The sequence below is a fragment of the Rutilus rutilus genome, assembly GCF_951802725.1.
Source record: "Rutilus rutilus genome assembly, chromosome: 8".
NCBI classification, from domain to species: domain Eukaryota; kingdom Metazoa; phylum Chordata; class Actinopteri; order Cypriniformes; family Leuciscidae; genus Rutilus; species Rutilus rutilus.
Genome location: NC_140222.1, coordinates 35343356 through 35369798, shown reverse-complemented (window position 1 = coordinate 35369798; position 26443 = coordinate 35343356). Strand labels below are relative to the sequence as shown.

General features: G+C 37.7%; 1 protein-coding gene across 1 annotated transcript; it reads left to right on the top strand.

The window, feature by feature from the left end:
* The first annotated feature begins 4960 nt into the window (after positions 1 to 4960).
* col8a1b (collagen, type VIII, alpha 1b) lies at positions 4961 to 25378 on the top strand. The gene is made up of 3 exons (XM_084416655.1): positions 4961 to 5034; positions 21298 to 21592; positions 21980 to 25378. Exons 2-3 carry the CDS (start codon positions 21301 to 21303, stop codon positions 23887 to 23889), a joined length of 2202 nt encoding a protein of 733 aa, XP_084272781.1. The 5' UTR covers positions 4961 to 5034; positions 21298 to 21300; the 3' UTR covers positions 23890 to 25378.
* Positions 25379 to 26443: the final 1065 nt, after the last annotated feature.

Sequence of the window (26443 nt, the reverse complement as noted above, 5' to 3'; positions counted from 1 at the left end):
ATTTAAAAACACCTGATCGCTAGTTTTTCCACAGTCTGAAAACATTAATATATCAATGTAGATTTCAGTCTGAGCCTGGTTTATCTCAGAGAGGAGAGTTATGGTAGAAATATGTCCATTTTGTGTATAATCAGAATGATCATCTAACAAGGGTGAATCAACATAGACTGTAGGGAGCATGAGCGTTTTCTAGTCTGAGTTGCGTTTCCATAGCCTGGATGCCAGCCGAACTTAGCCCCGCCCACAACATTTAAAATCGGGAAGTTCCAAGGGGTTAATCCAGCATCCGGAAAGCGTACCTTCTATGGGGGCATCTATTGGCTAACAAGCCATCACCTGCTGTTAGCATTCCATTGACTCCCATTTATACAGACGAATAACTTTACATCTGAGGCGTTTAAAGACACTGTTTGTCCATTGTTTATTTCTAAAGAAACACAACAATGTATAAAAGGCTCCATTACCTTGTATCTTACGTTATGGCCCCGTAAAAGCCGTTTTTGTAAAAATAGGCTAACGATTGTGTCATAACCATGCGTCTCTCTGTCACACAGTAGAGAAATTACTGTATAGACAGGAGGAGAAGCTCGCAGACAATCGGGGGGACGTGGAGGCATAAAGTCCGATAAATTTAAGAATACTTACCAAAAGTTGCTCCTGCTTCTAGCTCATGGACAGCTCCTACTCACCATCAGGAAGAGAGAGGGCTTCTTATTGACTTCACTTGTCTCCGTTGAAGTCTATGGGGTCGCTGTGTCCATTTCTTCTACTGTCTATGGGAAGTTCGGTCTGGACTTGATCTGTTGTGGAGCAACTATGCTCGAACCAGAGCTGTTTGGACCAATCAAATTGTCAGGGTGGGCTTTATACAATGATGGACAGATGATCAACAGTAACGTAATCATCCAAGTCACCAAAGAGCGCTTGGGTTGAATTCGTTTACAACAAAGATGGCTGCCGCTGGAGAACTGAGATGTGTAGATTCCGCCATCGCGTCTGTTATAGAAGATATCGACAGCGCATTCATTTAAAAAGAGGAACAGAGAACCGCGATCAAGGCATTTGTCGCTCAACATACGTCACTTACTCCGTTGCTCTGATTGGTTGTAGGTCTATCTAATTGAGTGCAGAGGCATTTTCTTTCCTGTTTCGATTGAAACACGCCCTATAATCACAGCCCAATGGAGCAGTATCAGACTCATATACTGACTAGAATATATCTCATATTCATGTCATATACGTCATAGGAGTATGACGACGTCAGGCTAGGGTTTTCCGCAGAGTATACCTTCACCAGTTGGCGATCTTTGATGGAATCATCAACATCACATCCTGGTTGAACAGGATCAAACTCAATTGCGTTTGCAATAATTGAAGCTGTATTATCTTTTTTTTATATATTTTATATTTTTTCACATGATTTTATATCATTTTATTTATTGGTATGTTAAATACACACAGTGGTTTGGTTTTCAGTTAAAATGTCCAGTCAAATGGACATCTGAAAATATCTTTGACAAATATAAAAAATAAAAATAAAAGTCAAAATCTTGTTTTTCATGCCCTAAGAGCAAAAGAAACACATAAGAAAAAGAAATCCTGACTGAGGTTGTCATAATTTATGCATGAAAGCGTTAATCAAGGCCACCATGATCACCAGATTCATATTCTAGGTCATGTGATATAACAGTTAGAAACAGGTAATTTCTTTAATATTTCAAGTTGTCAATAGTGCAGCTAACTGAAGAATCATCCATAAAAAGATGGAAAGGAAACAAGTGAGATTGCAATGGTACTTGCCTGAACACCTGCCTATAATAACTCTTGACTGTTGCATGTCAACATCTGTTTAGACCCATAAAAACATGGGAAAAGGAGTTTACGGCATTGCTGCCTTATCATTGAAATTGCTAGTAAATTTCACAATTACTTGCATTGAATTAAATATGAACTTTTGAAGTATAAACACTGAAACAGTATTTTCTTATCAATTTTCTTGTTGCATTGCCAATTCTATCTAAAAATGAATTTTGAGAATGTGAACTACCCTCATTTTAAGTCAGTATAAAATAGTTTCACCACATAAGAATGATTCTTAACTTGTTCAGTTGAGTATTAATATGAGCACTGGGCAAGATCGCGCCATTTACGCCATTGTGAATCCAAACAACATGATTAAACACGGTGGTTGTGTATGGCTGTGTGTGGCAAAAGCAAATAATATCCCGCCATACAAGGCAACATTCCAAAACACAATAGCATAATCCGCTTAAAGGGAATGTTGCTGCTTGAAAATCGGGCACTTGGTTTTGCCAAAAGGAAGATTTTTAGCCACGCTTTGGAAAACACATGGCTTGGTGACACAGTGCTCTCTTGTCTCTGAAATGGAGGGGAAAATTAATCGAATCAACAGCAGTCTAAGTCTCATTCACTCTCTTGATATGATAAATAAACAAACTCAATTTCAGGTCAGATATTTTTGAGTTGTTTTTGAACAAATGTCAAGAAATCTCGCCTCTTTAAAATGAGCTTTTTCCGCTGTGGCAGAAATAATCCAGACGCCTTCAGTCCGTTGACACTGTCCAACAGCTCAAGAACAGAAGGGAATAACCAGAGGTTTACATCCACCTGTTAGCGTGAGTCACCGGATAAAGTCGTTTCATCGCACAGCTGGAAACAGAACATTAATAATTCATTAATGAACAGAGCATCTGGCCTCACGCCAAATAACAACCGATTGCAAAATTGGTGCGATGTACAATTCAGCTCCAGATTTTGAGGGAGTTCGTGCTTTTTGGCCACTTGGAATCAAAGATCCGCTTGTTATTTAGAAACTAGACAGCAGTAGGCTATAAGAACGTCCCTTTATAGACATTCAAACGATTTTTGAGACCATTTCAAATGAGACCATTTAAGCGCAAGAAGACTCGAAAGAAACTCAATTTTGGCACCCATTTTGACGAGTATCCTTGTAAGCACAGTCTTAACTGAGTAAAAAAAAGTCTTAATGAACGTAAACAGTCTGATGTTTGTCAAATCCGCGGATTTGGTCTTAAAGTGACAGTAGCTTATGTGTGTGTGTGTGTACAGTATATGCACACACAGACTGTCACGATACAGAGAGAAGCAGACAAGTAAGTGATACGTAAACACTTTTTATTGTGCAGTGGCACGGATCCGAACAGTTATGCAGACAGGCGAACTTGTGGCAGAGAGACAGAATGGATGAAGGACTTAGCTGGATGATAATACGGGTCTATGTCTTATAGATGAACATAGAGAGAGCAGCAGGCTGTAGGCGGATGACAGGAGGCTGAAGATGGATGACTGAAGACGGATGACAGAAGACGGCATTCGGGTAAGGAATCCTTGAAGCGGGTAAGTACAGGTAGGTATCAGGGTAGAGTCTGTATGCGTTCGTAGGGACAAGGGAGTGAAGGAGAAGAGAGTCTATATAGTGTATTTCGTACCTGAATACTACCTGAAATTTATATAAAAGAATACTTTGTTCTATTGTTTTTATTAGTGCTTTTGCTTGTAATTTCTTCATTAGTTGGAATGAACTAAAGTGAAAAGTTTGGCAGGGCAAGTAACCAGTAAACTCTGTGTTTATATATAGAGTCCATTTTAAGACCTGCCCCTTTTGTAATAAAATAAAGTTACAAAATATGCTTCAGAGAAAAAATGTAAATAATGTTAAAACTCCGGCCCACCAGGAATGTCACTTGGCCCACCTTACATCTCAAAGCCGGAGCCGGGCCTGAATAACTGTATAAGTTATGGATCTCAGACAGAGAAAAATATGGCTTTAGATCAAAACAGAATGAATACAAGACCTGCGTAGCAAATAGACTAAGAAGGAAGCCCTAAATAATGTTTAGATAAATGAGATGTGGGGATTTTTCAGTGACGCTTTCTGTAGATTACGTCATTGCACCAGTAGGTGGCGGCAAGGGACTATCTTTATGAGTGAGCCAGAATCTGAAAAAAATGAGTAATGATTCGTTCATTCACCGAAACAAATTCTGATTCATTCAGGAGTGCAACAAGTGACTATGGCTATATCCGAAATCTTAGGCAGCTGACTTGTTGTCTCGCGGGCCAAAGGCAATGACTTTGTATGCAGCGTTTGTGCACGGTTCCTCACGAAACTGATTTCAGACAGACCTTTGAGGCAGCATTATTGTTTAATGATCAGCAAAATAGAGCAAGCTTTGGTGATAACCTAGGAAATATTTAATAACCACAATAGTAATTTCTCACGAGAAATGTCATCAGAAGTGGAAAACATTGGTCAAAAACGCAACTCTCAGATCTGAATTTTTTAGCTCAACTGTCACAGAACGGAAAGCACGGGATTGTGGGATATCAAAATCAGATGGAGACAGGAAGTGAAGCTAACATTGGATTCGGACATGCCGATTTTTTAGTTTTCGGATGAAGTCCATGAGTGAGTCATTGAATCATTTACTCGAACACTTCAAAACGCTTAAGTTTACTTATTCATTCAGGAACGCAACACTTGCTCCGAGATGAACTGGAAAATATTTTCATTATTCACGGGGCAATAGACAGATGTACTGACAATATTGTGTCTAAAAATTAAGTTACTCAATATTAACTAAACGGTATCAATAAATGGTGAAGTTTATCTTCTTGCGGCTGATAATCTGAAACTTTGTTTCCGAATACAAAGCATCTAAATGGCTTAAATAAGTAAATATATTAGGCTACTGTGGGTAAATGTCATAACTGAACCAAATAGCTACTGCATCAACGCCCTGGGTGGAGGCTTACGTGAACGTTTTTCTCTCTTTTTCTTTTCCCCTCTGCCCACCTCCTTTGAGGAGTTGCCTTGCCCCTCCTACCTGCCCATAAAAGTGGAAACCACGCTGCCTGAAGCCTTTAACTACATTTCTCCTTCTGACTTCTGGATCTCCTTCGTCCTTCACTTCTCACTCAGAGAGAGAGATAAACAGAAGGCAGAGACAGAGAGAGGCCAAGAGAGAGAGAGAGAGAGAGAGAGAGAGAGAGGTGAGTGCTGTACATATGTAATGAATGTTGTCAAGGGGGGAAATGAATAATAAAATAAGTGACTTGAAATATTGCTTTAAGTATTGATATTGATCTGAATGGGATTTTACATGCAGAGGAAAGTAATATCAGTTCATGATAGATGTTCCTTGATGATGCAGCTTGATTATTTTTTGGGTTATCCATCTTCTTGGATTTGTGTAGACTGTGGAGTAGGGGTTTCCATTGTTAATATTAATGGGGGGAAAAAAGGCATGAAAAAAATTATGGTATTTAATAAAATATGAAAAATTACTAAAAAAAATTTTTTTGTCATCCTTGGGTGTGAAATATTTCATTGGCAAGTGTTTTCCAGTCACAAACGAGTAGAAAAGTCTTGGAAAATTCATGAAAAGTCATTTGTCACAAGGGTTGGGAACCCAGAGAATTGTTTATTTTATTTAAGAATTTTTTTTTTTTGTATTTTATATATAGCATTATAAACGGTCTTTAAATTTCTGGGGAGTTTACATTTTATTTATTTATTTATTTATTTTAATCTTGACTAATAAGAAACCCAAGTGGCAAATTTTTTATTTAATTTTGGATTGAATATAAGTGTGGATTCCTACACCCGATTGAATCTAACTCATATCCTGCTGCATGCCACACCTGCTGTTGTGCAAGAGACTTTATCCAGCTCTGCTCAAGGGTTTGTATATTTATAGAGCCACATTCACTTTAGTTTCACTTTGATTTTCCTGGCACTGGGCATGGCTGTGAGCCGGAGGGCGGCTGTGTGTGATTTTCCCAGCTTCCTACAGCGATCAGTGCTGGATGTTATGTCTCCAGGGTTCAGAAGATCCATTCCTGTGGGCACACGAACAGCTCTGGACACTGAGGCAAAGCTCTGGTGCTTGGCAATCTTTCTTCCTAACCTTTCCCTCTTGATCCTTTTCTCTAGTCCAACAGGATTGCAAAAATGCATTTTTTTCCACTTCGGCCTTGACATTGATCACTAAATAGATAAACTGTCAATGCAATTCGACCAGGGACGTTGTATGTCTTAATCCAGAATATGTTTTGGTATCTGTAGAGTTTGTGTTTGTAATAATGATTGTCTTATTTGTTTAGTTTGACGATCCTTAGTGATTAAGTTTTCTTTTCACAGTACTTTCAAGGAAGCCATTTATTGATATGTCTCTATCTAAGATTCTTTCTACTGTTTTTTTTGTGTTATTATTTCAAACTATATACTTAAAGGGATAGTTCACCTGTCATCATTTATTCATCCTGAATTTGTTCTGTTGAACACAAAAGGAGAATGTCGGTAACCAAACTGCTTCTGGTCTCCTACGACTTATATAGTATTTTTTCTTCTTCATATTATGGAGTTAAATGGGGACCAGCAACTTTTTGATTACTCACATTGTTCAAAATATCTTCTTTTGTGTTCAGCAGAAGAAAGAAACTCATACAGGTTTGAAACAACTTGAGGGTGAGTACATGATGACAGAATTTTCAGTTTTGGGTGAACTATGCCTTTAAAGGGGAACTATGCAGTTTTTTTTAAGCTTAATTTACCTTAACTGAACAGCTTTGGAGTCATTGGAATGGTTATATGACTTTTTTCGGGTTGAATGGTGGTCTTCTCGCACCCCCCTAGCGCATGTGAGCGGAAAAACCACCCTTGCAACTTTGGGCCTGCGGGCCCAATTTTTTTTTCGACGAAATTGCAAAACTGCATAGCGCTGCTTCAATAATATCAAGAAATGTAATGATTCTATATTGCAAATCCAGTTCCTGTTCCTTAATGATTCCAATCCTAATTTTGTAGAACTTGAACAATAATTTGTCCAAACTATATACTTATAAATAAATAGTGCTGACAAATCTAACATAAAAGTGTATAAATATGTGTGTGTATGTGTATATATATATATATATATATATATATACACACACACATATATATATTTACAAACTTTTATGTTAGATGCGATTAATCGCAATTAATCGTTTGACAGCACTATTAACAAATATACTAAACAAAAACAATACCTTTTTTTTTTTAAATATGAATATATTTATTCAGAATTAAAGCACCATTTATTACAAGAAATCTGTTCTGAATGTGTATATTTAACATATTGTCATGTAAACAACCAGTTTGCATAAGTCTAACAAGCCTTAACTCTTTCCCCGTCAGAGCTTTTTTTTTGTTGTCGTTGTTGGCCAGCACCAGCATTTTTAAAATATTTTCACAAATTTTTTTTTTTTTTTATATATATATTTTGTTGTATGAATATCTGAGCATGCAATATATCAAAAGAAAGAACAAAGCGACTGATTTTTAACAACAACAACTGCTTCATGCATTCTTTTTTTTTTCTTTTTCTTTTTATCAACGCTTGAATGTGGGAAAGTTTGATAAAAAAAAGCAACATTTTGAACAAAAAGCTAAGAAAATCGCATTTTGCAAGACGTGCATAAGCAAAAAAATTTTATCGCTTGTTTCTTCTCCATTTTTGCCTGTGTTTTGATCAGGGGATTCAGGACTCTTTCAGAAGATGTGTAATAGATGGCATACCGTATAACAGTGAAAAGTCAGAAAATTCCATTATTGCCGGGGAAAGAGTTAAATACACATAGCACAGTGAGGTTTTGAGTTATAGTGAAGAACCCTTCGAAACGATTCTGATTCAGTCAGTGAGCGAATCATTAGATCCAATCATTCGGTTCTGGTGTTTTTGATTTGTTTTTGTTTTTTGGAACCAAACGGAACGAGTTCCGAATAAGAACTAGTTCTCTGTTCTCAGAGTTGTTTAGCTGCGGAGCATCTTTAATCTCCATGGAACGACCCTCTGAACCTTGCAACCCTGCGGTCTCTCTTTCTTCCATTATTTGGAACTTTCTTGTGCAGCCTGATTCATTAAACAGTCACAGACGTAGCCTGACCTGTGAATGCTCCTCCCTCACTTCCCTCCGGCCATTAACAGATTGATGTTTTATAACTTTGTTTTTGATCTGAATGAAAGCCATGCACTCTTACACAAATAGGGAACAAAGAAATAGAAGGAAGGCAAGTCTTGCTTGAGATTTTGTAGGGTTGTGGGTGGATTGGGTTCCATAGAATTATTTTGTGACGCGTATTATTTGGAAAAAAATCAAACAACTGTTTTTACTACCACGTACTGCAGTTTGGATCATGAATGCGGCTATTGTGCTGACCTCTATCCGAAGGCCAAAAGCTGTGTACCGTACAAATCTTCTCCATCATAGACTATAGAATTACAGGTCTTCCCTGGCAAAAGTTTCTCATGTCAAATCAGCTTTGTGCGGAAACACGAACACCAAAATGTGGCGGCCCAACAGTTCTCTGTTTAAAGAGAGGTTTGGCTCTGTGCTTTGATTTGGTTTCTAAGACGCCAGATATTTGCAAGGCTGACAAGGCTGGGGTCTGATCAACCATTTATGCATTTATTTATGCATTTATCTTGGAATAATCGGAAAAGTGTGTGTCACAAATATACAGGTATAATAGGAAGCAGTTTGATCTTGGTATAGAGATGCATCATGTCCACAACATAATAAAAACATTTTCACTGTAAAAAAAAAAATCCGTTAAATTTACGGTAAAAAACTGGCAGCTGTGGTTACCAGAAATTTACTGTAAAAATACGGTAGCAACATTTTAGGTTTTACAGACTTAACTTACAATTTACAGTAATAAACCGTATTTCATTATCTGATATAATGTTAATTTACCAACCTATTGAAGTATTAATATCTGTTTTGTACCATTGTAATACACTGACAACCAACAATCACAGTAGTAATGAGAGTCACATGATCAATCAAAGCTCATCACAAGCAGTTCTTTCACAAGAAAGTTAATGCATAGTGTCATTCACACAAACATTAAACACCATCATGGTAACACACATGAAATTTTTAAAATACAATAATCATTAATTTAACAACATTAAATGTAACATAAAACTCTAATGTACATAACTGATTAGAAAAAAACTAAGAAAATGATGATGAAACAGTTATTTCAACAAAAATACATCAAATGTGAAGTGTCACGCAGGGAATTGTGGGAATGTCAATTTACGTTTTTTTCACCGTAAATTATATGACTTGTTCGTTTTCACTTCCAAAAACTGTAAATTTAACGGTATTTTACAGTAAAATTACATAAAATATACCATTAGATCTATCACAGTTATTTACCGTATATAGTAAGGAAACTTCCTGTTAACCAAGTAACAGTTTTTCACTGTAGCATTTTTACAATCTTTTACTGTTAAAATCACGATAATTTTTTTGAGGAATTAAACTGGTCAATACATTTTATATGTAATTAGCTATTGAAATAGTTGTTTGTACAGAACCTAACTAATATTCATAAGTTTAGCATTTGTTTATGTTTTATGACATCACAACCAGCACAACTTGCAGTAACACTTTATATGAGTGAGATTTTTGTGCCCTGCGAGAGCTTTTACTCTGCAGAAGGAGCAAACAAATATTTTATTTAAATTTTTGGTAAAATGTTTAGTTAAGTTAATGTTTATAAAAAAAAAAAAAAAAAAAAAAAAACAGCCACGAAATAGCAACTAATTACCATTATATTAAAATACTAATTTAAGTAAAATCAAATTATATATATTATTTTTGCCTTTATATGCTTTCACTTTTCACTTTCACTATTTTTTCCCTAAACTCCTAAATTTATTTTCGTTAACTAAAACTAAAACCATACATTTTGTTACTTGAAATAAAATAAATATTACCTAAAATATTTAAAAAAGTTAAATATATTTGATTTCAGTAAGTTGCGAGGGAAAATTTGTAATTGTCGTTTAGTTTAGGTTGAAGTACTAAATTGAATGAATACAATTTTATGAAAAACTATAGGCGTGTTAAAAAAATATAAAAATGACAAAAACAGCAAAATCATTGAAACTTTAACTGAATTTAAAATGAAAATGGAAAATATAAAAATAAAAGCTCATTCAAAGTATTAATAAAAACTATAAGAATATTCAAATAATTCCAATATAAAATATGTCTGTGTGTTTTACCCCCTCAAAACCATTGGCCTCATATTTGGATTGTTGATATACAATCAACTCCAAAACATTTTGAAAGTAGCAGATCTGAATGCTCAGTCAACAAAACATGCTTTGAAAGAGAAATGGATTTTATATTATTTTACTACAGCATTTTACTAATCATATATGGCACACAAGAATCTAAGCGACACTACCAGAGTCTTCTCTGGTATGAAAATAAGTTTTGGTACCAAGTGCCTGAGAGTATGTAAATGATGACAAAACTTAATTTTTGGGGTGAAATATTCCTTTAAAAAAGTCAAAATATACATTTAAAGTCTGATGAATATGTACAGTGAGGAAAATAAGTATTTGAACACCCTGCTATTTTGCAAGTTCTCCCACTTGGAAATCATGGAGGGGTCTGAAATTGTCATCGTAGGTGCATGTCCACTGTGAGAGACATAATCTAAAAAAAAAAAAATCCAGAAATCACAATATATGATTTTTTAACTATTTATTTGTATGATACAGCTGCAAATAAGTATTTGAACACCTGTCTATCAGCTAGAATTCTGACCCTCAAAGACCTGTTAGTCTGCCTTTAAAATGTCCACCTCCACTCCATTTATTATCCTAAATTGCATAAAGACACCTGTCCACCCCATACAATCAGTAAGAATCCAACTACTAAGTTGGCTCTGTAAGGCTCTGTAAGAAGCATATCAAGGTTCTGGCGTGGCCTAGCCAGTCTCCAGACCTAAACCCAATAGAGAATCTGTGGAGGGAGCTCCAAACCTGAAACCTGACTGATCTAGAGAAGATCTGTGTGGAGGAGTGGGCCAAAATCCCTCCTGCAGTGTGTGCAAACCTGGTGAAAAACTACAGGAAACGTTTGACCTCTGTAATTGCAAACAAAGGCTACTGTACCAAATATTAACATTGATTTTCTCAGGTGTTCAAATACTTATTTGCAGCTGTATCATACAAATAAATAGTTAAAAAATCATACATTGTGATTTCTGGATTATTTTTTTTTTAGATTATGTCTCTCACAGTGGATATGCACCTACGATGACAATTTCAGACCCCTCCATGATTTCTAAGTGGGAGAACTTGCAAAATAGCAGGGTGTTCAAATACTTATTTTCCTCACTGTATGTAGGATGAGCCTGAGATAAAAAAAAATTAAAAAAAATGTTTTTTTGACATTTTCAGGCGCAAATTGCACTAATTCAATTTTTATATGGAGGAAACAGAGTGGCTTTCTGCTACCTTATAATGGTTTATATACTGCCCAAAATATCCTATTCCCCATAGAATAAAACATATGGTTACATGAAAATCTTCCCTTCAACCTGAGAGAGAAGTGCGAGTTACTGAGTGAGCGAGAGAATGTGTTTTACAGCAGGCAGCAGTTCTGGCGGACGGTCCGTTCTGTCAGCTGATTCTGCATTCCGCTGTCCTGAGGAATAACTGCAACTCCACCTCAGTGTATCTGTGCAATATCACACGAGAACGACACTGGACTGAATACCAGTACAATGCCCAGCTCATATTGTGTAACTTATGAGTTACTTCATTATAAAAATGCAAGGTTTCTTTTTGGTGTATATGAGTAGGGTTATATTTTGGGTTAGTGAGTAGGCTAGTATTTTTAACTAGCTTTATATATATATAGCAGTGATGCAATAAACTAATCATTTTTGTGCCATTAAGAACCTTTCAGTGAACAGTTCTTAAAGAACGATTTCTTTCTTAATGTAAAGAACATTTTAATAATCTAAAGAACATTTTTCTACTATAAAGAACCTTGTGTGCATTTGAACGGTTCCATGGATTCTATGGAAATGTTCTTCATGGAGCCACAATTGCCAGTAAATAACTTTTATTTTTAAGAGTAGGTAAATGTGTGTGTGGGAGAATTCTATTATGTCTGTTTCATGGGAGAAATGCCTTGAAACTCTCTCTCTCTCTCTCTCTCTCTCTCTCTCTCTCTCTCTCTCACTCACTCACTCACTCTTCCCATTTCCAGAAAAAGCAAGACCTGTAGTAATTGGTAAGGTGGAAACACGGAGCGGTGTGTGGGTGGGTGGGTGAGTGTGTCTTTTGGCATCTTCTGCTGTTTACTGTCGGCACCTCATTATCACGGTCATGCTGACTGTAAAGCATCATAAGGCTGTTCAAATTCAGTAGCCAGATCTGAAAGAGAATCTACAAAACACTGCATCATGAATCCATTTGACAGCATGGAGAACAACACCCTAAACTGAACCTCTCTTAAAAAAAAAGAAAGAAAAAAAAGATTACATTTATAAATGCATTTTGCGGACAAAGCAACTTATATTGCAATCAATGATTTTATCAGTTCATGCATTCCCTTGGAATTGAACCTATGACTTTTGTTTTGCTTGCGCCATCCTCTACTGTTTGAGCTACAGGAATGCAACTGTACAAAATTATAATCACTATTAAAAAAATAAATAAATTGAGATAATTTGCATCTGTTCCATCTCATTTGGTTTAGTTGGCAGGCTACAGATGCTTTTTATCCAAAGTGTCTTTTTGGTCATTTTATCCCATTGACTATTGCTCTTGAGCAACCTGGGGAAAAAGTGCAGGGTTCCCTTTTTGGCTCATGAATTTCCATTACTTTTCCATGGCCTTTCCATTAATTTGTAATTAACTGAGCAGAGCTTAAGTAGAAAAAAATGTATACTCAGTATGAAAATATTCATGACATATAAGGTTTTATTAACTCTTTCCCCAACAGTGTTTCTTTTTTTTTTTTTTAAGAAGTTGCCAGCCATCACCAATTTTTTTTTTTTTTTTATATTTTGAATATTTTGTTGTATGAATATATGAACATGCAATATTTCAATGAAAGAACAGAGCCTCTGCTTTTAAACAAAAAAGATTTATTCTAGCTTAGCTTTGTGCATTCTTTTTAATCAACACTTGAATGTGGGTAGTACATTTAATAAAAAAAGCTATATTTTTCAACAGAAAGCTGAGAATTTTTTTCCAAAGATTATAACGTGCATAAGCAATGCTTTTATCACTTGATTCTGCTCCTTTTTTTGCATGATCCAGAGATTCAGTACTCTTTCAGAAGTTGCGTAATAGCGTTTAATAACTTTGAAAACACGGAAAGCCGGGAAATTCCGTCAGTGAAAGCGTTTTGTCATAAATGACGGAAAATTCTGTCAATGGTGGGGAAAGAGTTAATTTCCATGAATTTACCAGGCACTGATATGTTTTAAAATTCTGAAATGTACGGGTTTTACTTGAAAATGCGAACCACGAAAGAGTCTCAATGCAAAGAGTACTAGGTTCAGATCCCGGACGAGCCCCCAGTTTATGTCCGTAGCAAGGGCACGTACAAAACATGTGGACTAACTTTTGGACACAAACTTTAAGTTGCACTTAAAAATGTCAGAATTTCACTTTGTTTTTATAGATTAATCAAACCATCATTATATTTCTTTGAACAATTTCAAACTAGCAAGTTTTGCTGTAAATTGGACACTGTAGCCAGAAATCAAAAGCAAAGGCTTCAGAGCTGAATAGGCCCAAAAAATGCAAGGCTGAGCATATAATCATCGTATTATGTCAGCATCAACTATATGGTTGACACCCAGCATGCTATTCTTTATTTGTTTATTGTGAATTGACGGCACATCTGGAAGCAGTCAGAAAAGGAGGAATGGAAATTTGATTATATTAGAATCAGGGCAGGGCGATAACAGAGCTGTGGCATGAAACCAAGCAGACAAATGCTGCGGTTGCAAATTTTGGCCAAAAAGAACATTGATTCCTGCTCTCTGCAGTGGACGTGTAGGGTTGCTGTTGTTCCGTCATGCTAGTCCTTGTGGTTTTGACCCTCGCTTGTCAACATATTTCTCGTTTGACCTTCATTGAACATCGGATGTAGGCCAGAGGGAACAACGTGAGATGCTTGTTTTAGCCTTGTGAATTTGATAATCACGGAGATTCGACTGGGCCTGGTTGTGAACAGTTCAGAATGAACAGAAGCTTTTATGAGCCATGTTTTTTTTTTCTCTCCATGACCTCTCCTGAAATGCTTCTCTTGAGATTGTTTCGGCATCTCATTTGTGATTAATGCTGGTGGGTATCATGGATGCAAATGAGGGCTATTGATTGTGATATTCTGTGTCACTTTTCAGACATGGCCAGCGGTAATTGAGAAATGTTCCGATGGAATGTGTTTTTATGTCCACAATTTTTTGGGGGGATATAGAGAACATTGACCAGTTGTTCACTTTGACATGCCAGCCTTGTCGAATACAGAGAAAGAGTTGTTTTTCCAATCTAAGAATGACACAAAATCCTCTGAAAACATATCTCTGGAAAATTGGAATATCATTTCTGAGGAATGACGTGTCTGGGTTGGGTGCCTAATGATTGAATGAGCGAACTAATGAATGAAGGAATGAATGTCAAAGGTTGTAATAAATAGGAATGTCACTTAAAAATAAGATTAAGGGATCAATTATCTTTTGAATAAATAATTAGATAAATAATTTATTAATTTAAATCAACTGTGAAGTTAATCTGTTTAAAATGTATGTTTTCAATTTGAAAAGTGATTGCTCTTGAATACTGTATATTGATAATTGATTCCTTCCATTTATTTTTAAGTGTCACTCCTGTAATTTACATTTATGACTCCATCATATATATTTTTTTCAGCATTTGTAAAATATTTAAAACACTTATTTTGCTTCTGTATTGTTGGCATTGTGACTGTTCAGAATAGAGTGGATTTTCTATTCATTATTGTTGTTAATGCATATATTAATGAGTTTTTAACATGGTTAAATAAAGGTTACAAATCACGTGCCTTATAAAGGTGTGCTCTCTCCTGGAGAGAAACTGAATATAGAGTGAGGTTTGAACAGATAATACTGTAGATGGTTTAAATATGTGGAAGCGGTGGAAAGTATCTTTGGAGTCGCAATCAACCTGGCTGGCAGCGTCCCAAGAAAAATGGTTTATGTGTTACTTAGTCTTTTCATTCTATTCATGCTAGATCAATCAAGATCTCTGATTACAGTAGCTCACAAAAGAGAATCAAAGCTCTGGCATCCCACCCACACACTGATCCCAATACGTCTGTATGTATTAGAATCAAAAACCGATTCCGTAAAAAGCATTCCAGGTTTTTTTTCCCACTCTCAATCAAAGCAAGATGCCCCCTCCACTCTGGGGTCGGCTTAGGTTTAGGCTCGCGGTTTGGATTTTAGCGCAGCTGCCGGCTGGGTGGCTGGGTGGCTGGGTTTCCCATTCATCAGAGTTTCAGGACAGACCTGAAAGGACATGGCTCTCAAACAACAGACAAAAAAAAAAAAGACAAAAAAAAAAAGAGTAAGAAATAAAAAAGTTGTCTGTGCCATAGTGTTCTGAAAATGAGGCTTGACAATAGGTGGGCCTTTATGTTTATTTGTAGTGATGGGGACGAGACCGCCTATGCCGAGTCCGAGTCAAGACCGAGTCTTTGAAGGGTCGAGTCCGAGTCGAGACCGAGTCCGTTGGTTTTCAAATTCAGTCGAGTCCGAGTCAAGACCGAGTCTTTGAAGGGTCGAGTCCGAGTCGAGACCGAGTCCGTTGGTTAACATGGGAGGATTTGAACTTGAAACACGGAGTGTACTGACGCCTTTCCGTGGTTAAAACAACATTGCTTCTTATGTTTGTTCATGTTTATTTGAGGCTATAAATTAACTAGAAGGAAGAGATGATCGGTTCACGAGCAGCTTTAACTGATGCTCTACAGCGATCTGTCACTACACATTTAAGAGCCACAAAACGGTATTTATTGTTTAAATTTCTTTTAAAAAATGACCAAGTTTGAAAGGCGAGACTTTGTTTAATATGTTTAATATCAAAAGTAACCGAAAAGTAACCTGGTCTGTCCTGTCTGTCAGCGTGTTGTCAGTCTCCTCTCTGCTCCGCGATGTATTTTTCACTGCGTGAGAACATGGTGTGGCGTGAGAACGGTGTAGCTTGTCGGACATAGCGACAGTAACTAAGGGGGGCGGGTCTTTGCGAACAGTCAATTAAAATTTTCTAGTGGAATGTATTCTAGTGGACTAGTGATGGGACGAGACCGCCTATGCCGAGTCCGAGTCAAGACCGAGTCTTTGAAGGGTCGAGTCCGAGTCAAGACCGAGTCTTTGTAAGAACAAGTCCGAGTCGAGTCCGAGAAAGCAGAAATCGGTCTCGAGACCGGACTCGAGTCCGAGACCGGACTCGAGTACTACATCACTATTTATTTGTGTAACTTGCAGTGTAAAGTTTTGTAAAATTGACAGTCTACATCTTTTATGCTTTATTGGTATTTGTGTGATAATTTAGAATTTTTGTAAGAGTTATGTTTTTTCTAAACAACACTGAATACAAAGCAGTGAATAGTGACGAGAAACAGGGTTTATATCTGTTTTGTGGGCAGTTACTGACCTCTAGTGGTCATGTTTAAGTATAACAAATGTGTAGGTCTGTTACAGCAAACAAAAATCACTCTTTTTAATGAATAATTTTTCGTATTGATTAATAATAAAGCCTATAGTTTGGCATAGATTATATAAGATATAATGTACAATCAGTTTTAATGTGGCTCATGTGAGGCTGATTTGAATTTGGAGGGTCATTGCTTCCATCAATGACTATACAAATAAACATTTGACAAGCCCTTTTAATTTAAGAAAACCTTTTTTTGTGTGTGATTTTTTTATTTTACTTTTAGCTTCCTTAACTTGACATGAGAAAGATGAATACATCACTGTCCAATTTTGCATGTTAAGAAAACCTAACAGATGTTTGGAAACTTCTGCTGCCCAGGCAATAGTGGCTAGAAGTAGGATAGATGCATGCGATTAATACTAAACAAAAGTATACGCAAGTTCACTAAATGTTGCACTGTTCCTTGCTGTGTGTAGCACCTGCCACTCTACATAAGATTTTGATATACTGACAATATAAAAAATAATCTGAAATTCATAATTTGTGGTTGATTTTGTTGCAAACAAAGAGCACGTTTACATGAACACCAATATGCTGATAACTACCAAAAATCAGTTTATTGAAATAACCTGATTTACTAGTTTGCATGCAAATCATTAACCTGCCAATGCAAGTAAACTGCGTTTACAAGACCGTAAAAAATAAATAAAAAGGTTATTCCCGGTGGTGACATAAAAACTTAAGCATCCATGTAGGCTATTTCACTCAGAGTACCCATACACAAAAGAAATGTATTTGAAATATATTTTCAGAATATATTTTTGGAATATATGCAAATATTTGAAATTGGCCCAATAAATATATTTTAGTTAAATATATGTAAATGTATTTAGAAATTTAAAAAGTCAACATTTTCACAAACAAACAACACATTTTCAATTTATTTTTTAGATAGACCGCTTCAGCCATGGATGTGGGCATGGGAGAGCAGTGCTCTACTTCACCCACCCACGTTTCTCCTACTGGTCGGGGATCGAACCGGCAACCCTTCGATTACAAGCCCAAAGCCCTAACCAGTAGGCCACAGCTGCCCCTTTACTGACTTTATTGGCCTAAAATTACAATTTTATGTAGGAAACAACACACAGAATGCAGAGTTTTTTTCCCCCTATTTTTACAGAATTGAATACAGATATTTAATAGTGTGTGTATGCAGTGTTAGACACTGAGTTCTATCTATTGTTTAAGTGCACTTCACTGTTGGAGTATCATTGTTATACTTGCATCATAAATATTGTGCATATTTGCAATATTTAAATTACTTCAGGAAAGATGTCAATAAAAGAACAATAAATCTAATAATTGCAGTTAGTGTTAGGTACGTGCCACCTAATATGGCCTAACAGTCCTAGGAAAGCAACTATCTGTCATTTTACATTGCAGTCATTTAAATGTAAGTACAGTATTTATTATAGCTGTGTGTCATAATACAGTAGTGAAATATGGTAGCCTATTGTGTATTGGGGAAAAGGTAGTGGAATTACTATGATCAAAATACATTTTCGACCCTTCTTTAGCAAACTAAACATTTTATGACCATATATTTTGTCATATATTTTACATTACATGTTATAAATGTAAATATATTTCACACTTAACATCATATATTTTTGTTATATTTCAGAATATATTTCAAAATGATAAATATAAGTGGACAACGTCAATGTATTTGGAATATATGCCACATATATTTTTGACACTTTAAAATATATTTACATATATTTCTTTTGTATATGGGTAGCTCTATTCTATTAATTATGTGAGTTGTGATGTTAAATAAAGCATTACAACCCCAGAATGTCATTTTGAACGTGTTTCGAAATGTCATATTGCACAGACTCATTTTCCTCTCATATTTGAAGTTAACTACAACTGTACCACTTGTCCTTTGGCTGCAAGAGATGAGAACACATTTTCCATATTTCTTGGGTCAAGAAAAAGTCGGAATTTGCAATATTTCTCCTACCCTACTGTGAAACACTCGCTATGGCTGGATGCTCTTAAATCTGCCGAATAAAGGGCCGTTGACACAGAACACGATTTTCCATTCTACTGCGCTTCGTTTCCATTGTTTTTCAATGTAAACACGTGCTCGGCAGACGTCTTTAACCGTTGCGCTCGTGTCTCGTGCATGACAGGGCATTCTGAAAACGCGGGGCTCAAGTTAAAATAAGTTCAACTTTATAAAAAAAACAAAAAATAAAAAAAAACAGTCTCTAGACCTTGCCCTTTTCTGTTCCACTGACCTGCTGTTTTTAACAGCAAAATCGCATTCTGTGTGAACCAGCCCTAAGTAGGCTTTCCTGTCATGTCACAGATGCGCACTTCACTATGCTGACAGAATGCAGGTTAAGGTGTTTACATGCCGTGTGAAATCAGGGTAATGGGGAAAAATCTAGCTCTGTTTATTGTTAAGCCGTTTCTGACCTTTTGCTGATAAAGGAAAATGGTTTAACACGTTTATGTGACCACACACATTATCGTTTTAAGAAGCATAATCGGCTTAAGAACGTGCATGTAAACTTATATATATATATATATATATATATATGTATGTGTGTGTGTGTGTGTGTGTTTACATGCACGTTCTTAAGCCCATGCAGGTACAAAAAGACTTGTATATATGTACATATGTATATGCATGGGTGACATTTAACTCTCGAGTTGGGAGCAAGAAAAATAAATAAAATTGTACCTGCACTGGCAAATTATTTGCCAAAATTTTAAGCAAACAAGTTTAAGTTTCCTTGTTATTTGTTAATTTACCTACTTGTTTATTTACTAATTTATTTAATGATTTTCTTAATTTTATTTTGGGAAATTACATGCACGAAATTTGAATCAACTTCTCAGCCTCCCTGGGAAAGTCTATGCCAGGGTACTGGAGAGGAGAATCCGGCCGATAGTAGAACCTCGGATTCAGGAGGAACAGTGTGGTTTTCGTCCCGGTCGTGGAACACTGGACCAGCTCTATACCCTCTACAGGGTGCTGGAGGGTTCATGGGAGTTTGCCCAACCAATCTACATGTGCTTTGTGGATTTGGAGAAGGCATTCGACTGTGTCCCTCGCGGCGGCCTGTGGAGGGTGCTCCGGGAGTATGGGGTCCCTGTACGACCGGAGCAGGAGCTTGGTTCGTATTGCCAGCAGTAAGTCAGACTTGTTCCCGGTACGTGTTGGACTCCGGCAGGGCTGCCCTTTGTCGCCGGTTCTGTTCATAATTTTTATGGACAGAATTTCTAGGCGCAGCCAGGGGCCGGAGGGGGTCAGGTTTGGGGACCACACGATTTCATCTCTGCTCTTTGCGGATGATGTTGTCGTGTTGGCCTCATCAGACCAGGACCTCCAGCATGCACTGGGACGGTTTGCAGCCGAGTGTGAAGCGGCTGGGATGAGAATCAGCACCTCCAAATCCGTGGCCATGGTTCTCAGTCGGAAAAGGGTGGTTTGCCCACTTCAGGTTGGTGGAGAGCTCCTGCCTCAAGTGGAGGAGTTCAAGTATCTTGGGGTCTTGTTCACGAGTGAGGGAAGGATGGAACGGGAGATTGACAGGCGGATCGGTGCAGCTTCTGCAGTAATGCGGTCCCTGTACCGGTCTGTCGTGGTGAAGAAGGAGCTGAGCCGCAAGGCGAAGCTCTCGATTTACCAGTCAATCTACGTTCCTACTCTCACCTATGGTCATGAGCTGTGGGTCATGACCGAAAGGACAAGATCCCGGATACAAGCGGCCGAAATGAGCTTTCTCCGCAGGGTGGCTGGGCGATCCCTTAGAGATAGGGTGAGAAGCTCGGTCACTCGGGAGGAGCTCAGAGTAGAGCCGCTGCTCCTCCACATCGAGAGGGGTCAGTTGAGGTGGCTCGGGCATCTTTTCCGGATGCCTCCTGGACGCCTTCCCGGGAAGGTGTTCCGGGCATGTCCCACTGGGAGGAGACCCCGGGGAAGACCTAGGACACGCTGGAGAGACTATGTCTCCCGGCTGGCCTGGGAACGCCTCGGTGTCCCCCCGGAAGAGCTGGAGGAAGTGTCTAGGGAGAGGGAAGTCTGGGCATCCCTGCTTAGACTGCTGCCCCCGCGACCCGGCCCCGGATAAGCGGTAGAAGATGGATGGATGGATGGAAATTTGAATCATTGTCCATCATTTTTCAAGCAACTGGTGATAAAGAAAAATGTCACGTCGCAATATTGAAAATATTGACATTTTAAACCATTAAGGCAAGCCAGTGGTTCTCACACAGTAATTATCCAGCGTATTGGGACGCTTAGCCATTTTGTCCTATCATTTAGTTTTCCCTAATCATACTAATGATGATAAACTAATAAGTAACCTGTTGCTCTTATTTTGCTCTGCTGCCCCCTAACACGGAGATGTACATATAAATACATATTAAACACATATTAAACATGTAATAAATACATATTAAACACACACACACACACATGACTACAATATGACTAACTTCATGACTACAATTAATTGATGGTGATATTACAGAGTGTTTTGACACACTGTAACCACTGTAGAATCAATAACATCATCCAGCAATGAGAACAACAATATAGTTAGTACCAATGCTTGAGTAAGGCATAGACGTGCTTTACTACACTTTGGTGTGGGCCCTTACTGCTAGCTTTTTTGTGTTTTCCCAAGACTACTAACCTTCTCTCCTGTTCTCCATTCCACAGGACATGGCTGGGCCTCTCCTCTCTGCCCACTTGTTTGTACTGGTGGAGCACTTGTGTCTGCTACATCATATCCATGCAGGTGCATTTTATGGACACAAGCCACTGCCTCAACAGCACCAGCCTCTGCCTCAGTTACCTCTCCTGCCACATGGCAATGAAGGGATACCCCAACACCATTACCATGGAAAGGAAATGCCACACATGCCATATGGAAATGAGATGCCTTTGCTTCCTCAGTATGGAAAAGAGCGTCCACAGATACCCATGCACATGGGTAAACCCATTGTAGGAAAAGGTTGGTATTTTTGCTAATTCTTTTATAATAATTTTGTGTGCAGCTTTCATGATATATTCATTTATAGATTAGATGGAATATTGTTACTTTTAAAATTTCATTTTAATGAACTGTTATGGTAATGTTGACAAATGTTAACTGACAGGAAGCAATTTTTCAATCTTTTTGATGGGTTTACCTCTTGAAATCACCTTTCATCAGATTTTTTTTTTCTGGGAAGGTGGGCATGTCTCTTTTGTGCAATTTATTCATAGTAAATTTTTGTTTAATCTCATTTTAGCTCACAGAAATACATTAATTTACTTATTTACCCATTCATTTTAACATCCAGAAATGCAAATAATCTGTGCGAGTGTTTCTGAAGTGCTGACTGGTTATTCTTTTCAGGTGAAACTATTCCAAGAGGAGAAAAAGGTCCCCCTGGTGAGACTGGTCTAAAGGGGCCTCCAGGGCCCCAGGGACCCCCTGGACTTCCTGGTCATGTCATCCCAGGACCTCCAGGCAAACCTGGTCCACAAGGTCCACCAGGACTCCCTGGAATTGGAAAGCCAGGAATGCCAGGTTTGCCAGGAAAACCTGGAGGTATAGGTTCACCAGGACCGAAGGGTGAGTTGGGGCCATTTGGCGGTAAAGGGCCGATAGGAATGCCAGGACCTCCAGGTCTTCCAGGGCCACATGGTCTACCAGGTGTGGCGAAACCAGGTGGACAAGGACTTCCAGGACAACCTGGTCCTCGTGGAGAACCTGGACAAAAGGGATTCCCTGGGATCCCTGGTCCCCTAGGGCCAAAGGGTGAGAATGGGATTGGTCTCCCAGGACTGCCAGGTATAAAGGGACCTTCTGGACCTCCAGGACCACCAGGACAAGTAGGACTACCGGGAGTTGGCAAGCCAGGACTGAATGGACTACCTGGGGCTCCTGGAGGGCAAGGTAAACCTGGTGCACCTGGAGAATCAGGATTGGCAGGAGTCCCAGGGGAGAGAGGACAAATAGGACCACCGGGACTACCAGGCTTTGGCAAACCTGGTTTGGATGGCTTACCAGGGAAACCAGGTCTCCCAGGTGGAAGGGGCGAACCAGGTCTTTCTGGTTTACCTGGGGGCCCAGGCTTGCCCGGGTTTGGCAAGCCTGGATATCCTGGCCCTAAAGGTGATACGGGGCATGGTGGTTTGCCTGGCCCTCAAGGCCCTAAAGGTGAAAAGGGTTATGGTGGTCTTAATGGAATGATTGGACCGCCAGGGCCAAGTGGCCTCCCAGGTCCTCCAGGTCTCATGGGACCCCCTGGAGGCATTGGTTTCCCTGGTCTAAAAGGAGAGGGTGGTGCAGTAGGACCTAAGGGACAACTGGGTCCAAAAGGTGAACCAGGGCCCCCAGGACATCCAGGCAAGCCAGGATTCCCAGGAGAATTGGGGCAACTAGGACCGAGAGGCTTACCTGGTTCCTTAGGACCTAAAGGTGAAAATGGACACAAAGGCCTACCTGGCCTACCTGGAGCCCCTGGAAAGCCTGGTGTAAAAGGAGAAGGTGGATTTCCAGGAGACAAAGGTCATCCAGGGCCTATGGGAATCCCAGGATTAATGGGTCCAGCAGGACCAATGGGCCAGCCTGGTCTACCAGGCCCAAAAGGGCAATATGGACCACCAGGAAAACCTGGAATGCCAGGTGAGGGAAAACCAGGGCTTCCAGGCCCAATAGGTCCTGCTGGTATACCTGGAATGGGTGGGCACCCAGGTCAACCTGGAAGACCTGGTCCTCCTGGCCCACCTGGCCTACCTGGACCTCCCGCTCAAGCTCCGTTTATTGGGCAAATCCTTCCTGAGAGTGGTCCTGGGCTAGATGGGGCAAAAGGTGGTTACAAGAAAGAAAAGCCTGGAGGAGCCATTATTGGTAGGAATGGCCTAGAGATGCCAGCATTTACAGCTCTGCTGACAACCCCATTTCCTCCAGTTGGGCAACCTGTTGTTTTCAGCAAGATTCTGCATAATGGCAACCAGAATTACAACTCTCAAACTGGCATCTTCACTTGCAAAATACCTGGAATTTACTACTTTGTCTACCATGTTAATTGCAAAGGAAACAATGTATGGGTGGCCTTATACAGGAACAATGAGCCAGTAATGTATACATATGATGAATACAAAAAAAGTTACCTGGATCAGGCATCAGGGAGTGCAGTGCTTCCCTTACAAGTTGGAGACACTGTTCATCTTAAGTTACCATCAGACCAAGCTGCAGGACTTTATGCTGATCCATACGTCTACTCATCATTCTCTGGGTTTTTGTTATATCCCATGTGAATATGTGAAAAAAAAAAGTCACCCATATTAAATCAATGCTACATTTTTCTTAAGTAAATTGTGCCACCAGTACAGAGACACTTTTTATATCTGAAAAAATGTAAGAAATTGATAAATAAGTCAGAGATTCAGTCAGGTATGTTTTATAGCAGACTGTGCTACAGTGGCAATGGAACTACATATATAATATACAAGAAAATGTTAAATACATGTTTTAAGCATACACATAATTACATAATATAAACAGTCTTTCAAAATCTTAAGGTATTCATTCATCCATACGGTTAGCACTTTGTTAGAACTTTTGTCACATTATTTATTTGCATATTTCCTATTGTTTGACAGTATATTGATTGTATATAGATGGGGTCACATTGACTTACATATCAATGTAAAATTATATTGGGACTGTCATAATGAAGAATTTTCAGATTGTTGGATATGCACTATTTTTCTGCTGTCTTAGTAGTTTCTCATTGTGCCATCTCAATTAACTTCAAGAGAGTATGTGAGCACATAAGGGTTTAGGTTGTTACCATTTTGCTTTTCAATAATCTCATTAACTAACACCATCAGTAAAATACATGAAATGTCATGAACCCTTACATTTAGGTTATTTTACACCCAAATGATTTGAGTATATCAGATCATTGTTTATCAAAATAAAACTCAAGGGTACTGATTGTTAATGAGCACAGTATATCAATATTTAAAAGTCGGTAAGGCCAGAGTTGGGTTAGTTACTCTAACAAAGTAATTAATTAGCCTGTTAATTATATCTTCAACAGTGTAATTAGATTACTATACTAATTACTCTCTCTAAAAAAAGTATTGCATTACTTGTTACTAAATACTTTCTAAATCCCATACAGTAACATTTACCAGTTGAACAATACAAGGATAGACGAAGCTGCTCTTTTAATTCTTTCAAATAAATTATATAAAATTGCATAAATGATTCTTGAACTGACCATAGTATTTAAAAGGAGAAGGTTACATAAAAATGATGCTAAATCCATTATGGTTTTATATAGATTTGTTCTATACTCTATACAGTATTACATCAGAAGTAACTCTAATAAAAAAAAAAAATTAAAAGAGGAAATTAAAAAGTAATCCCTTACTTTATTTTATCAAGGGAAAAGTAATTAAATTGCAGTAATGAATTACTCAGTAATGAGTTACACCCAACACTGGAAACGGCCACATGAACACTAAGTTAAACAGAAACAGTCTTAGGAACCTCTCTGTAATTTATTTTTATTTTTACTACTGAATGACTAAATTTGTATATGTGCCAAGAGATGGTGTGGGGCACAAAAAAGAATGTATTATTTGTCTGTAATTTTTGACAACGGTGCTGAACGGTTAAACAAACATGGATTTAATGTCATTGTCGTTGTTGTTTTTTTTAAACAAAATGAATTAACGGAAATTTTGTGAATTTGTAATTAGGGAATTCCACAAAAAATAAAGAATCCCTGTTTTCAATCTTGATGCTGACCATCATTTATGGAATTTTGTGTCAGGACACACTTAGCCAAACATTATGGTAATATAGGCTACATACAGCACAAACAACCGCATTTATGTGCAAGAGTAAATCTACTCCATTTCATGCTTGTTTGCAATAAAATTCAAACAAATTCACGTAAGTATACTTTTATATATATATATAATTTATATAATTTATTTATCAAAATGGTATATCCATAAAAAGTTAGAAAGTTAAGAATTTATTATATAAAAACCTTTAATGGCTGTATTGAACTTAGTTTAGAGAAATATATTTAATCAGTTAAACCACGAATACACACAAAACAAATTGAATGTATTCGAGGAGTTTTAAAAAAGTATCAAATACTTCCCTTGTGGGTCAATTTGACCTCATAGGAATGAATGGAATGCAAGGAATGCTTCAGTACATAGAAAAACCTAAAAATGCTCAAAATTCAAACTAAAAATGCTAAAACTTTATCAAAAAATGATTTTATAATGTCTACATGTGTATCTGAATGAATGCATACTAAAATGAACTGACTTCAGGACTCAGCGGAACAGCTCATTTGCTCCAAATAGAGCTGTAAGGCCATCTAGTGGCAAGAGACATGAAATTTCATGTTATATATATTTTTTTTCCACAAGAGGTCGGCAAAGACACCCAATGTAAGATATTTGAGCTGAATTAAAAGGTTTAGGCAGCTAAGGTTGAAGTTGAAAGAATGTGAGGAATGTGCTTAAATTACTAAATTACTATTTCATTATTATTTATTGATTAAATCTAGTAATTAAAATAAATAAATAAAAATCTCCCCCCAAAAAATGTGCATTAAAAAATAAAAAAAATATTATCAAAATGAAATCAAATAAGCTTTCTGGACCAAAATAAAAAAAAGAAGAAAAAACACGAGGGAAGCATGAGGGTTAATTAGACCTTAAACAGACCAACAAAGAGCTTAGAATGACACAAAAGTTTTACATATTTTCCCAATTGATTTAACCAATGTAATGCATAATTTAATAACCAAGTGTGTGTATCCTTTGTATCAATCCT